General features: G+C 38.9%; 1 protein-coding gene across 1 annotated transcript in view; it reads left to right on the top strand.

Annotated features, from left to right (window-relative positions):
* The window catches only part of LOC138334941 (uncharacterized), a 42457-nt gene that overhangs the window by 15968 nt on the left and 10461 nt on the right, over positions 1 to 16028 (top strand). The window contains exons 15-24 of the mRNA XM_069283815.1: positions 2236 to 2303; positions 2755 to 2991; positions 3950 to 4165; positions 6008 to 6296; positions 6570 to 6683; positions 7365 to 7433; positions 8796 to 8975; positions 14617 to 14790; positions 15118 to 15314; positions 15726 to 15932. Of these exons, the coding sequence (XP_069139916.1) occupies positions 2236 to 2303; positions 2755 to 2991; positions 3950 to 4165; positions 6008 to 6296; positions 6570 to 6683; positions 7365 to 7433; positions 8796 to 8975; positions 14617 to 14790; positions 15118 to 15314; positions 15726 to 15932 (1751 nt within the window). The remainder of the gene's footprint in view (positions 1 to 2235; positions 2304 to 2754; positions 2992 to 3949; positions 4166 to 6007; positions 6297 to 6569; positions 6684 to 7364; positions 7434 to 8795; positions 8976 to 14616; positions 14791 to 15117; positions 15315 to 15725; positions 15933 to 16028) is intronic.

The raw sequence follows: 16028 nt of genomic DNA, 5'->3' as shown, positions 1-16028 counted from the left end.
AAGTTTCCGCTCTGCGCCACCTGCTGGATCGCTGCAATTATGCCACCCTTCTATTTACAAAATAAAAAAAAAATGTCATTGTTGTATGGTTGAAAAAATGGCAGCGCCTTTTGAAAAATTGTATGATTGTGGTGTGAGGAAATTCATTTACTTTAATACCTGCTGATCACTCATGTCATCTGATCATTAGGCTGTGTGACATGGCTAGCCCATCCTCGATATTCCAGGGGTTCCGATCACTTACGATCTCTACACCCCTGGACTATCTTGTAGTAAAACTGGAGGCAACATAACAGAACAGGTAATTTAGTCTTTTGATGTACATCAAAAGAGCCGTATAACGGTACACTGTGGTTGACTGTGTGGCTTTGAAGTTGGGCGTCGCTCTCTCTGTAGTCTTCAAAGGAAATCTTTGAAGGTCTGTGATTGGTTCAGATCTGTTCACCTGAGCTGCCTTCATTTTTACTATGAGATAGTCCAGGGGTGTAGAGATCGTAAGTGATCGGAACCCCCTGGAGAATCGAGGATGTGGCTAGCCATACAATATATCCTTGTCATGTCACAGCATTAACAAAAACACTGCTTTCTCAGTAAAGTCTTACTGTCAATTTCAGGCTGGTATTATTGTAAAGGACATAAGCAATGGAGTGTACGTTAGAAATATTGTATAATTCTCATGTTTGGAGAATTGATTTGCAATTCACGATTTTCTTTATACTTTTCTTTATCGACCAAAATCAAAATGGCAAGAGATCTATAATATTCCGGCCTTCGGCTGCCACTTGCCGTAGGATTAATTGCGCTCCATTGTGCTGTTAAATATTTGTCTTCTTTCATTGTCCCGTTTTACTGTTCGTCTTATATTATGTAATCGTGTTCGTTTTGTGTGTCTTGATAAAGGGGCAGATCGCCTTGAAAATTTGACAATTTTTTTTGTTCACACGGTAGGAATTACTTCTTTGTCCCATATTTACCATTTGAAGTAATTTGTATCCCACAGACTTGTGTTTGATGGGATCCCGTGTCTTCTGGAAAATCCTGTTGATATTACTTCTTTGATCCTTATAATAATAACTTAGAGGTTGAGAGAAAAATACCATTTAATAAATGGATAGGAATGATCAATCTCTCCCAGGGTGCATTGTGGTCCCCACTATTTCACCTCTGTAAACCGCCCAGCGAAATTTCAAGATTCTTGAAAAACGTATTTCGGACACATACTAAATTCTTATATATAAGTACATATTGTAAGTTACCTTTTGTATCCTTTTCTTGTAAATGACTGTCAGTTCTGACGACATAATGTAATTTGATCATTTAATATCAAACCAAAAAATGATGGATTCTTTTGAGGATATACTAGATGTACTTGTAGGTAAATAGTCACAATTTACATACGACCTCTGCCGTTTCAAAAACAATCACTATGACGTCATACATGTAATATTCTGTAACCCAAGGTCAACAGACGGCCAGTTCATGAGCCATTGACAGAGGTGAATGTGGGAACCGTAATGAACCCTGGAAGAGATTGAGGAATGATAGGGATATTCTGCCCTCGGGATTATAAAATGTTGCAAAACCCTCTACAAAGCCTTGGGTATTAATTACAACATTTGGTGAATACCCTGCAGGTAGGGCGTTAGAATTGTACCTGCTGCCCCTATTGCATGATCATAAAGGCGACTAAATTAAGGATCTTATCTTTTCTCTTCTTCCTAACTGACTTTATCTTTCCTAATGCCTCCCTTGGCACAGCCTCACTTTTGGCCTTGTGTTGAGTGTTCGTCACTGTGAGGAAGGCTCTGGGTTCTGTCCCCTGGCCAAGACATACCAAAGTCTATAAAAGTGGTAGTTTCTGGTCCTTCTTAGCGCTCAGCATACAGGGAATAGGACGACTGGTTTGCCCGTTGTCAGTATAATGTGACCGGGAGGGGTGTGTTGCTTGGTGTCTTCGGCGGCATGCTTCAGTGATATAGCACTATAAAAAGGGCAACAGTTCCACTATACAAGAAGACACTACATGAATATACCGCAGTCTCCCAAAACACGCACCTTGCACAACATACATGCAACACACTGCATACATGGGAGGCCGTCCTTACATGACCATAGCTGTTAAAATGATGTTAATTAATCAAAAAAACAAACAAACAAACAATTGGTGAATATTCAGGTAGAGTATCCTTTTCCTTCCTATCCACATAATTATGAAATCATTTTATATCATTGTAGAATCCTTCTGTACGAAAGCCAACCATCTCCAAGTATCCATAGAAACCTGCAGTATTGCTGAGTTTACGGTAAGAAAGATATGTCCATTCTAGTGTGTCTGACAATGAACACTATATCAATAATCATGGACTTGTAGCTGTGTTTATAGATGTATTTCTAGCATTTGTTAAATATTTTAGAACAAAGATTTATTCTCAAAGGAATTTGCTCACATATATCCTTTATATCTAAAAGGCACCACAAGGAGTGAAAATTAATTAATTGACAGCAAACATTTTTTTCACTGTGAGTTTAAGGAGAATACAGTCTTACCCACAAACTTGTAAAGTACAAAAACCTGTGTTATACAAATGGAATTGAAATCCCACAAAAGTGTCTCATTGTTTCATTTCTCTTGTACAAATGTTAACCCACTTAGTATGAAATCCACATAATAAGAAAGAATTTCAAAGGTTCCTAGGAATTCATAATAACGAGGTTCAACTGTACTTGGAAGTTTATTCCTAATTTCCTTTGTAGAAGGCTGATGTCATTGCAGCTACAGTGTCAGATGACCTTGACATTTCAAAGGGCAAAGCAATGACTGCTCTAGCAACTAAATGTGGACCCACTTTGAAAACTGAATGTGCTACAAAATATCCAATGGGGTTAAAAATCGGTGACCTTGCTGAGATATCTCCGGGGAATTTGAGCTGTAAGGCTTTGTATCTCGGAACTCTTCCCTCCTATAATAATGGAGCAGCCCCTGCAGAAAAGGTCAGTTGGGATATATAACCATGATTTTGGATACTGTAAAAATACTTGTTTTAGCGGTATTAGTTTTATATGAACGATTTTCGCATTGTCTTTGAAGCGTTTATTTATGTAGGGTATATTAAAGATATTGAACCATTAAAATGCGCTAATTTATATTCACGCTTATAAATCATAAATTACAATATTTCTCATTTGTGCTAAAGTAGGACTGCTCTAATAGAATAAGTACATTTACGTACAGTACATAATTTGAGGATTAGATCTCTGTAGCTAACACACAGAGTTTTGCCTATTTCATTTGAATTAAGGTGCCTTCATTATGACTCTACAAAATGCTAAGTTTTAAACTTGATTTGGGTGTTTCTGGTTTGAACTTTGTTATTCTTCTTCTTCTTTGACTTTATTCCTCCATAAATGAAGAGTTTATACAAAACTTTAAGACAAAGAATTACAGAAAGAAAGTAAAATATCCTATGAACTATGAAAAGAAAATGTATAAACCTAAATCAAAGAGTATCATTGCTAAGATTTGAAATTTCAGTTAAAATATTTTCTCCTCTTGCAGTGAGGTTCTACCTCATAAATAAAAGCTTTCATGAATATTTCCTACACAAAAATGGACCAAAATATGTAATGATAAAAGTAATAAAATAAGAAAGGCATAAATTCTGTCAAGAATTGACGAATCGCCAGCTGTCAATCAAACCGCACTAGGCGTGGCTATATTACACCTGGCGATCGGTCAATATGTATCAACATGTTAGTAATTATTAAACATACTGGTAGATTAATTTTGATTGGTCATTAGTTGGATATAATATTAATTGCTTCAATTGGGAAAAAAATAATGCACAACGATTCTATGTGAAAATATTTGAATTATCTTTGAGGAGTTTAAAACTTCCTGATATTATCTAGGAAAAAGCATTTCAGAACTGTATATTTTATACTTATGTAGGCTTTGGATAGATATGTACGGAAAGTCCTGGAAACAGCAGCATCTAAGGGATACACATCCGTAGCGTTTCCTGCTGTCGGGACCGGGTTTAACAGGTACCCTCACGATCGTACCGCAACGCTGTGTTACGAGGCCGTCCAGCATTACGATAAGAAGCCTGGCTCCATCAAAGTTGTTTACTTTGTTATCTTAGAGAAGGATCGTTCCTCCTTACAGGTGATTTGTTTAAATATCAAATTTGTTCAGCAAACGTAAAAATGTAGTCAAACTATTAGTGCCATATTCAACCCAATAAGCACTCAGGGTGTTTAAAAATTGCAAGACAAAATTATTGTAAAACTATACTACAGATCTGATAGTTTTGATCTTAATTGAAATGAGGCATCAAATAGGGAGAGCTTTAGCGATGATATATCTGAATGTTTTGTCAGTTTGTCTGGCAATTTCTGATTTAGTTCGTTAATCTAAAATCCTGTCAACAGCAACAGTCATTACTGACAAAATACAACAAGTCTTGGTATCGGCCATGACCTAACAACTGATGTCGCCGCTAAGTAGCTACCTTGATAGGTGAACGACCCGGTATAGTAATTAGACGATTAAAGTTTGTAATCTTGGCTAAGGTTGGTTGGGATAGCTCTATGGGTATGGCTACAATACGAAGAACAATCTTTCATGAGAGAGTAAATTTAAAAAAAACCATACAGCACTGCCAGACCTTTTTAATCGGTATTATCAAACATAGCACCTCTATAAAAGTCTCAGTCACAACAGTCTTTTCCATAGTAAATAAATTTACACATATCAAAATTTCTCCAACAGATTAGAAATGAATCTTCTTTCTGTGATAGCAGTTGATTCAGAAAAGTCGTACGTTAGCCACTTGTAACTTTGGTTTTTCTGTAATCCGTGACTCATGAGTTGAAATAAATATTCCGCTTAAGTAAATCTGGAGACTGATGTTTATATAACACCTAGCTGCAACATTGTAGCTCTGCTTGACGGATGGTTTTCTGACTGATGGTCGTCGTCAGAGTTACGATTTTGTCCCATTGACGTTAGTGTTGCAAAACATCCAGCATGAAAAATGATACAATTCACGTGTGTCATATAAATTTGCAATTAAATTCAACATTATCCAAAACTGATTATCCTTTAACCCCTCCATGTCTAAATTATGTTTGTAAGCACATTTCGACTCACATTTCCGACATTTGGTTCATTTGGCCACCATGATGCTTCTCATTGCTTTACCATATTAGAAATAACCTACACCCAAGTTTTTACTACAAAAGATGATTTCACATATTTTTTAACTCGAGTTTGAAAACTTATTTGTGGTAAAACCAATATGACACTGATATTTATTAAGTTTCACAAATATTCATTCTGAGTTTGTTGATTTTTTATTTTATTTTTTTAACTTAAAAACTATCTGTTGATTGTTTCAATTCTTCACAGTTTCCGGTAAATCAAACATGGCGGGATTTTTTAACAGAATTTTGTGTTTGTTGGTTGTGTTTGCCTTGGATTTTGCCACTGATAATTAATTGAGGAAACAGTATAATCGGAAGATTTGTTATTTGAAAATTCATTTTGTTAGTACAGTACATTTACATATGGGCATAAAATCTATCCGAGAAATGTATTTGTATCAGCCTGAATGTGGATCGCATTGGGGCTTGCAACACTATCAGACTAAGGTAAATTGCAGAGCAAGGTAGCATATGCCCCGCCTTTTAGTCGCCGTGATAGCCAATCAAAGGCCCTGTTACTTATGGTGCTGGGTACTTCATCACAGCATCATACACCTGCTGTGTGACGGACTGAGCCAAAGAGTGAGGGATTACATCAGTGTCACCCCCAACACCTGTTGTATTTTGACAGTAAAGATGTGTTAAGTATAAGAGTCGGGACAGCTAGTAGAAGATTGTCAAAAACCTTGACCACTTTGACGGCTATCTGTTTGGTTTTTTCCCTTTAATAGTACCAGGTAAATGTGTTACTTAGCTCTTTTCTCTGGTATTTTAATTCATAAGCATTAATTTAACTTTACAGGCTTTCCAAAGGGAAGAAAGAAAAAGGAGCAGTTTCCCATATGGTGCCTCAAACATTTCAACACCTTCCACTTCTGGTGCCATGGGAGGTGCGACAAGAAGTGCAACAGGAGGCACTCAATTAGGGAGATTTACCAGGGTTTTCTCTAAAAAAGATGAAGATTTTTTACCCAGACCAAGGAGACGAACAACAGGACCAGGAGGACAGACACATCGTCAAGGTCAATTTGCTACACTTCCTGCCGCCTCGCATGTGGGTTTGATGTCCATGAGAGGTGGAAGTACTAATCGTATGTATTCTAATACAGTCCTAATATTTACTTGTTATCAAACCACCAAAATTCAATTTCAATCCTCAATAATCCAAGGTTCATCTTTATCTTGAAAGCTGTGATAACAGATTTGCTTGATTCTCTAGATGAGGCATTTATGTCTAACAGATGTTTTTAGTGGTTTTTTTATCAATTAATACATGTATAGTCTTACAAAAATGTCATGGATAAGCCACTTAAGTATTAAAGAAAGCTGTGATGAATAAACCATTTTCCATTTCCTTGTTTTAGAGTTTTTGTATGGGAAGGTCACTCTCAAGGTCAATGTGGAAAATATTGTCAAGTTAAAGGATCCTACTGATGTCATAGTCTACAGCACAAACAAGGAATTGGATTTTACTAAAGGTATAGCATAAGATTATACATAAAATCAAACTTAAGATAAATTGCACTTTACTAAAGGTATAGCATTAGATTATACATAGAACCAAACATAAGATAAATTGGACTTTACTAAAGGTATAGCATTAGATTATACATAGAACCCAACTTAAGATAAATTGGACTTTACTAAAGGTATAACATTAGATTATACATAGAACCCAACTGAAGTTTTTCACTTATGTATTACACCTGTTTTATAGAGGAGGAAACATCAGGACAATTAATGCAAAATAATAAATTCTAATGCATTGAAATATTGAAGATTGAAGAATCAAGAGTCAATAAAAATTTATTCAGTAAAATTGGTCTATTGAGTCCTGTTTCACTGTGTCTCAGAGTCTATACTTTACTCAGCTTAATAAGATGTGCCACATCCTTAAGACAGAGTTCTTTAAACACCTTTTCTTCCTTTTTCAATCGTTGTTAGCAACACATGTAGGCAGACATCTCTCATTTGAAGCATATCCTCTTTTGACAATTTTTTAGCAATTTGAGCACTTATTGGATGAAATATCATGGTAAATAATGAATTTGTTGAAATATAGCCTTGTATGGGAAGAAAGACTGGAATAAATAACATATTATTTATTGAAGATGAGAGACTTTGATAAAATTCACTGATCTACTTGTTTTGTTACACAGGTGCTGTGTCTAAAGAACTGATGAAAGTGTGCAATTCAAAACAACTAAGTGATGAATGTGAAAAATTGAGTAAGAATTTAATTTTTGGTCTCCTTCCATAATTGTCCTTATTTGTCCACCCATATTTTTAGGTCATTTGACCTATTGTCATCATGCATAGTCGTGCCCCGTGCGCTGTGCGCTGTGCGTAAACTTTTCATTCAAACGACTTCTTCTCAATAACCGAAAGGCCCAGTGTACTGATATTTGGCCTGTAGCATGCTGGGATAAAGGGCTACCAAGTTTGTTCAAATGAATGACCTTGACCTTCATTCAAGGTCACAGAGGTCAAAAAGGCTAAAATCTTTAAACGACTTCTTCTCAAGACCCAGAAGGCCCATGGTACTGATATTTGGCCTGTAGCATGCTGGGATGAAGGGCTACCAAGTTTGTTCAAATAAATGACCTTGACCTTCATTCAAGGTCACAGGGGTCAAATAGGTTAAATTTTTAAACAACTTCTTGAGAATAACTAGGAGGCCTAGAGACCCGATATTGGGCCTGTGACATGCTGGGATGAAGGGCTACCAAGTTTGTTCAAATGAATGACCTTGATCTTCATTCAAGGTCACAGAGGTCAATTATGCTAAAATCTTTAAACGACTACGTTGTATTGTGCTAATATTCAGATGACTGTTAAGGCCCATGGGCCTCTTATTTCATCAGCATTTGAAATTAACACCTATCTGTCTGCTGGTGACCGATAACTTTATAGTAGGGCAGACAATTTTTGCCATGCAACCGGTCCTTTGACTGGCCACTTTTTGGTCCAGTTCTAATAGAGAACTAAAGATTTACAAACAAAAATAGCAGTAGCATTGAAGAAAGGTTGAAGATCAAATTGTACAAAACAGATTTTCATAATATTCTTGTTTTCAGTCAACTTTGTTGAGAGCGTACAATACTAAAAAAAGATATGTGGATATTTTTTTAGTAAAACTTTTACTTTGCTAGTATATGTAATTAAGGAACAGTAATATTCAGTCACTTTTACGGTAAGCCAGTCCTTAGGACCAGCTGGAAAATGTCCCTAAGGTAGAAAACTGTTGTTCATCCTTCCATATTTGTCAACCCATCCATATTTGTCAGTCCTTCCATATTTGTCTGTCATTCCATATTTTTTCATCTTTCCATATTTGTCAATCTTTCCATATTTGTTTATCATTCCATATTTGTTGATCATTCCATCTTTGTCCATTCTTTCATATTTGTCTGTCATTCCATATTTGTCTGTCTTTAATGCTGCAATAACACCCGTGCAATGTTTACAATTATATGTTCTCGTTTTGTATCTCTGCATTTCTGTAAAAACGAGAACGAAAAGTAAGGCATACAAATGAGGATAGAAACAGAAATATGAATTAATACTTTTAAATATTTTGTCTTCTTTAGAAAGTGACATGAAAAGTAAGGGTTTCATATGTACCAGTGGATGTGGACTTCCGTACAAAGCCATTCTCCATCTTGATGCACAGACCTCTCTCAAAGACTGGCAGAAGATGATATACGCTTGTTTACAGGAGGTTGATAAACGTGGCCACACTTCTGTAGCCTTCCCAGCTCTTGGTACAGGTAGGTCCTAGATCACATACAGTGCTGTACCATACTTCTGTAGCCTTCCCAGCTCTTGGTACAGGTAGGGTTAGATCACATACAGTGCTGTACCATACTTCTGTAGCCTTCCCAGCTCTTGGTTCAGGTAGGTCTTAGATCACATACAGTGCTGTACCATACTTCTGTAGCCTTCCCAGCTCTTGGTAAAGGTAGGTTTAGATCACATACAGTGCTGTACCATACTTCTGTAGCCTTCCCAGCTCTTGACACAGGTAGGTCTTAGATCACATACAGTGCTGTACCATACTTCTGTAGCCTTCCCAGCTCTTGGTTCAGGTAGGTCTTAGATCACATACAGTGCTGTACCATACTTCTGTAGCCTTCCCAGCTCTTGGTTCAGGTAGGTCTTAGATCACATACAGTGCTGTACCATACTTCTGTAGCCTTCCCAGCTCTTGGTACAGGTAGGTCTTAGATCACATTCAGTGCTGTACCATACTTCTGTAGCCTTCCCAGTTCTTGACACAGGTAGGTCTTAGATCACATACAGTGCTGTACCATACTTCTGTAGCCTTCCCAACTCTTGGTACAGGTAGGTCTTAGATCACATACAGTGCTGTACCATACTTCTGTAGCCTTCCCAGCTCTTGACACAGGTAGGTCTTAGATCACATACAGTGCTGTACCATACTTCTGTAGCCTTCCCAGCTCTTGACACAGGTAGGTCTTAAATCACATACAGTGCTGTACCATACTTCTGTAGCCTTCCCAGCTTTTGGTTCAGGTAGGTCTTAGATCACATTCAGTGCTGTACCATACTTCTGTAGCCTTCCCAGCTCTTGACACAGGTAGGTCTTAGATCACATACAGTGCTGTACCATACTTCTGTAGCCTTCCCAGCTCTTGGTACAGGTAGGTCCTAGATCACATACAGTGCTGTACCATACTTCTGTAGCCTTCCCAGCTCTTGGTACAGGTAGGGTTAGATCACATACAGTGCTGTACCATACTTCTGTAGCCTTCCCAGCTCTTGGTTCAGGTAGGTCTTAGATCACATACAGTGCTGTACCATACTTCTGTAGCCTTCCCAGCTCTTGGTACAGGTAGGGTTAGATCACATACAGTGCTGTACCATACTTCTGTAGCCTTCCCAGCTCTTGGTTCAGGTAGGTCTTAGATCACATACAGTGCTGTACCATACTTAAGTAGCCTTCTCAGCTCTTGACACAGGTAGGTCTTAAATCACATACAGTGCTGTACCATACTTCTGTAGCCTTCCCAGCCCTTGGTACAGGTAGGTCCTAGATCACATACAGTGCTGTACCATACTTCTGTAGCCTTCCCAGCTCTTGGTACAGGTAGGGTTAGATCACATACAGTGCTGTACCATACTTCTGTAGCCTTCCAAGCTCTTGGTTCAGGTAGGTCTTAGATCACATACAGTGCTGTACCATACTTCTGTAGCCTTCCCAGCTCTTGGTAAAGGTAGGGTTAGATCACATACAGTGCTGTACCATACTTCTGTAGCCTTCCCAGCTCTTGGTTCAGGTAGGTCTTAGATCACATACAGTGCTGTACCATACTTCTGTAGCCTTCCCAGCTCTTGGTACAGGTAGATCTTAGATCACATACAGTGCTGTACCATACTTCTGTAGCCTTCCCAGCTCTTGGTTCAGGTAGGTCTTAGATCACATGCAGTGCTGTACCATACTTTTGTAGCCTTCCCAGCTCTTGGTACAGGTAGGGTTAGATCACATACAGTGCTGTACCATACTTCTGTAGCCTTCCAAGCTCTTGGTTCAGGTAGGTCTTAGATCACATACAGTGCTGTACCATACTTAAGTAGCCTTCTCAGCTCTTGACACAGGTAGGTCTTAAATCACATACAGTGCTGTACCATACTTCTGTAGCCTTCCCAGCCCTTGGTACAGGTAGGTCCTAGATCACATACAGTGCTGTACCATACTTCTGTAGCCTTCCCAGCTCTTGGTACAGGTAGGGTTAGATCACATACAGTGCTGTACCATACTTCTGTAGCATTCCCAGCTCTTGGTTCAGGTAGGTCTTAGATCACATACAGTGCTATACCATACTTCTGTAGCCTTCCCAGCTCTTGGTAAAGGTAGGGTTAGATCACATACAGTGCTGTACCATACTTCTGTAGCCTTCCCAGCTCTTGGTTCAGGTAGGTCTTAGATCACATACAGTGCTGTACCATACTTCTGTAGCCTTCCCAGCTCTTGGTACAGGTAGATCTTAGATCACATACAGTGCTGTACCATACTTCTGTAGCCTTCCCAGCTCTTGGTTCAGGTAGGTCTTAGATCACATACAGTGCTGTACCATACTTCTGTAGCCTTCCCAGCTCTTGGTACAGGTAGGTCTTAGATCACATTCAGTGCTGTACCATACTTCTGTAGCCTTCCCAGCTCTTGACACAGGTAGGTCTTAAATCACATACAGTGCTGTACCATACTTCTGTAGCCTTCCCAGCTTTTGGTTCAGGTAGGTCTTAGATCACATTCAGTGCTGTACCATACTTCTGTAGCCTTCCCAGCTCTTGACACAGGTAGGTCTTAGATCACATACAGTGCTGTACCATACTTAAGTAGCCTCCCCAGCTCTTGACACAGGTAGGTCTTAGATCACATACGGGCTGTACCATACTTAAGTAGCCTTCCCAGCTCTTGACACAGGTAGGTCTTAGATCACATACAGTGCTGTACCATACTTAAGTAGCCTTCCCAGCTCTTGACACAGGTAGGTCTTAAATCACATACAGTGCTGTACCATATTTCTGTAGCCTTCCCGGCTCTTTGTACAGGTAGGTCTTAGATCACATACAGTGCTGTACCATACTTAAGTAGCCTTCCTGGCTCTTTGTACAGGTAGGTCTTAGATCACATACAGTGCTGTACCATACTTCTGTAGCCTTCCCAGCTCTTGACACAGGTAGGTCTTAGATCAAATACAGTGCTGTACCATACTTCTGTAGCCTTCCCGGCTCTTTGTGTAGGTAGGTCTTAGATCACATACAGTGCTGTACCATACTTCTGTAGCCTTCCCAGCTCTTGACACAGGTAGGTCTTAGATCACATACAGTGCTGTACCATACTTAAGTAGCCTTCCCAGCTCTTGACACAGGTAGGTCTTAGATCACATACAGTGCTGTACCATACTTAAGTAGCCTTCCCAGCTCTTGACACAGGTAGGTCTTAGATCACATACAGTGCTGTACCATACTTAAGTAGCCTTCCCAGCTCTTGACACAGGTAGGTCTTAGATCACATACAGTGCTGTACCATACTTTCTGTAGCCTTCCCAGCTCTTGACACAGGTAGGTCTTAGATCACATACAGTGCTGTACCATACTTCTGTAGCCTTCCCAGCCCTTGACTCAGGTAGGTCTTAGATCACATACAGTGCTGTACCATACTTAAGTAGCCTTCTCAGCTCTTGACACAGGTAGGTCTTAAATCACATACAGTGCTGTACCATACTTCTGTAGCCTTCCCAGCTCTTGGTACAGGTAGGTCTTAGATCATATTCAGTGCTGTACCATACTTCTGTAGCCTTCCCAGCTCTTGGTACAGGTAGGTCTTAGATCACATACAGTGCTGTACCATACTTCTGTAGCCTTCCCAGCTCTTGACACAGGTAGGTCTTAGATCACATACAGTGCTGTACCATACTTCTGTAGCCTTCCCAGCTCTTGACACAGGTAGGTCTTAGATCACATACAGTGCTGTACCATACTTAAGTAGCCTTCCCAGCTCTTGACACAGGTAGGTCTTAGATCACATACAGTGCTGTACCATACTTCTGTAGCCTTCCCAGCTCTTGACACAGGTAGGTCTTAGATCACATACAGTGCTGTACCATACTTCTGTAGCCTTCCCAGCCCTTGACACAGGTAGGTCTTAGATCACATACAGTGCTGTACCATACTTAAGTAGCCTTCTCAGCTCTTGACACAGGTAGGTCTTAAATCACATACAGTGCTGTACCATACTTCTGTAGCCTTCCCAGCCCTTGGTACAGGTAGGTCTTTAGATCATATTCAGTGCTGTACCATACTTCTGTAGCCTTCCCAGCCCTTGACACAGGTAGGTCTTAGATCACATACAGTGCTGTACCATACTTCTGTAGCCTTCCCAGCTCTTGGTACAGGTAGGTGTCAGATAAAATACAGTGCTGTACCATACTTCTGTAGCCTTCCCAGCTCTTGACACAGGTAGGTCTTAGATCACATACAGTGCTGTACCATACTTAAGTAGCCTTCCCAGCTCTTGACACAGGTAGGTCTTAGATCACTTACAGTGCTGTACCATACTTCTGTAGTCTCCCAGCTCTTGGTACAGGTAGGTCTTAGATCACATTCAGTGCTACTACACTTCTGTAGCCTTCCTGGCTCTTGGTACAAGTAGGTCTTAGATCACATACAGTGCTACTACACTTCTGCAGCCTTCCCGGCTCTTGGTACAGGTAGGTCTTAGATCACATACAGTGCTACTACACTTCTGCAGCCTTCCCGGCTCTTTGTACAGGTAGGTCTTAGATCAGATACAGTGCTGTACCATACTTCTGTAGCCTTCCCAGCTCTTGGTACAGGTAGGTCTTAGATCACATACAGCGCTGTGCCAAAAACATGTCCCCACTGTCATTTTCCCTTGGGCTATACCCGGTATGTATTTTACTTTTTTTTTCTTTTAATTTTCCTGATGTATTTATGGATTTGAACCAAATTTGTTATACTTGTATAAAATTAGATAGTCTTTCAGCTCATAATGTTTATATTATTCGGAATTTTTAGTGAATACCGTGTCTTGTTAGCTTGCAAAATTGTTTCTTTGCCATTTTGATAAGAACAAATTTAAGAAGGAAATGATACCATAACACAGCTTAGAAAAAGAAAGTCAGCTAGTGAGAATAAGATGAAAGTGCAGTGTTGTATCTTTGGTTAAAGATGCTCCATTGCTGACAAATGGTATTTTTTCACTATCAAAAACAGCAGCAGACAATTTAGTATTTTTCTTCAGTTACAAAAGTTACTTACTTTACACCATTACCACTGTTGAAAAGTTTTAGCTTCTAATTTTACTTCAAGTTAAAAATATCAAAAATAATTAATTGCATCCCAAAAAAATTCCGTGGCACTATATCCTATAAGGTGGAGCATCTTTAAAATATTCGTTTTTAACCTGAATAGATTTTTTATGTTATGGAGATATAACACAAAAATCTGAGTGTACTCTAAATAAACCGCGAAGCGGTTTATGATGAGAGTACACTCAGATTTTTGTGTTATATCTCCATAACATAAAAAATCTATTCAAATTAATCCTTATAATTCAATTTACTAAAGATAATCTCTTCAACATTTAAAATTCATTTTGGGACTCTTTTGTCTATGAAATCATTACGCCGTCATCTCAGCCAATCAGATTCAACGTTATAAACGGCGACGCCATTTTTTCCTTTATGGGCTGATAAAGTAAATTTTTAAGCCAATGAAAATGCTCGTAACAAGCATCTTTAAAATATTCGTTTTTAACCTGATAGTTTATGCATCGCCATTTGAAGTTGGGGGGGGGGGATAAGCCTATAGCCTTACTCATGGTATTTCTAGTAATATTATATTAAGTTTTATAACCTTTAGGTGGAGGAAGTGTCCAGTTTAAACCAGAAGAGATAGCGAAGACATTCCACGAGACGTTACTACTCTTCTCTGGTTCTAACCTCACCTTGGTGCGACTTGTGATCTTTGACAAAACCAAGCTGTGGAATATCACAAAGGTCTTCAGAGATAATGTGGAGAAGCCAAGTACTTCAGGTAAATTCCATATCTCAACGGTTTGGTTTCAGAACAATTGTATGATGTCATAACAATAACAACAATGATGTTATGACAACATTTTGTTGATTTTATGAAAATAACTGAATATCACACGAATGTGTTCTAAAAATAAACTATCTAATTACTGTTTGCCTAGGGAACATACTCATTAGGATCTGTGATAGTCTCTAAACTTTACCAGTGGAACTATATAAATGGTAACCTTGCTTCATAAGATTACCTAATATCAATAGAACTCCTTGTAGACAAGCATTTCATCTGGCTTCTTTCTCAAAACCTTGTATTTTTTTTTCTATTTTCCAGCTGCAGCGTTCTTTGATGCTGTAGCAGGGGCTGGGCCTGGTCTCTCTGTTGATCCACATCGATTGTCGCTATGGATACTTGGTACCTGTGATGACAACATTGACGATGCTATACAGGGGATTAAAGACTTAATTGATAGACAGTATCTGTCCAAAAAAATCCAGGATACATTGGTTGCACAACTGAATGACAATGAGGTACAGATTTTGTTTCATTTTGATTGTAAATTACCTATATATCAATTTGATAATTATACCCCCTGCAATAAAGTTAAGGAGGGGGGTATACTGGAATCGGGTTGTCCATCAGTCCGTCTATCTGTCTGTCTGCCTGTCTGTCTGTAGACACACCTGTGTTCGGCAAACTCCTCCTAAACTGCATGACAGATTTGATAAAAATTTGGTACACAGAACCCTGACATAAAGAGGAGTTGAGTAAATTATATAGAGTTTTGCAATGTCCCTTATTGATGTTATCACTAAATTTGTGCAGCGAGGGGGTATTAGTCGTCCACTCTGGCGACATCTCTAGTTAGATTTGTGTTTCTCAGCTCTTTGAGATACCACCCTTACTTGACTGTGTTTTGATCTTTTGTGTTCATTGTACAGGTAAAAGAAGTGAAAAAGTTAAGCAAGGACTACCTGATCACAATATCAGTCAACAAACAGACTAGTGCTATTGAGTTGGAGGGGCCAATGGAGGAAGTAGACAAGGCCATGAATGAAATCCATAAACTGATAACTCACTATCAGATGGAGAGACATAAGGATAGTGAGGCTGAACACTATCTTCGTTTTGTACAGTGGTTTTATAAGGTAAACTTACATTGCTTCTTCAGTTAGAGCTGTAATGGTTTAATTAGACAAGTTACAGATGATTATACCACCACCAACCCAATTGTAACAAGGTTG

The sequence above is a fragment of the Argopecten irradians genome, chromosome 11 (assembly GCF_041381155.1).
Source record: "Argopecten irradians isolate NY chromosome 11, Ai_NY, whole genome shotgun sequence".
In the NCBI taxonomy this organism is placed as follows: domain Eukaryota; kingdom Metazoa; phylum Mollusca; class Bivalvia; order Pectinida; family Pectinidae; genus Argopecten; species Argopecten irradians.
Note: the sequence above shows the minus strand (reverse complement) of the source record. Positions and strands in the feature narration are given on the sequence as shown.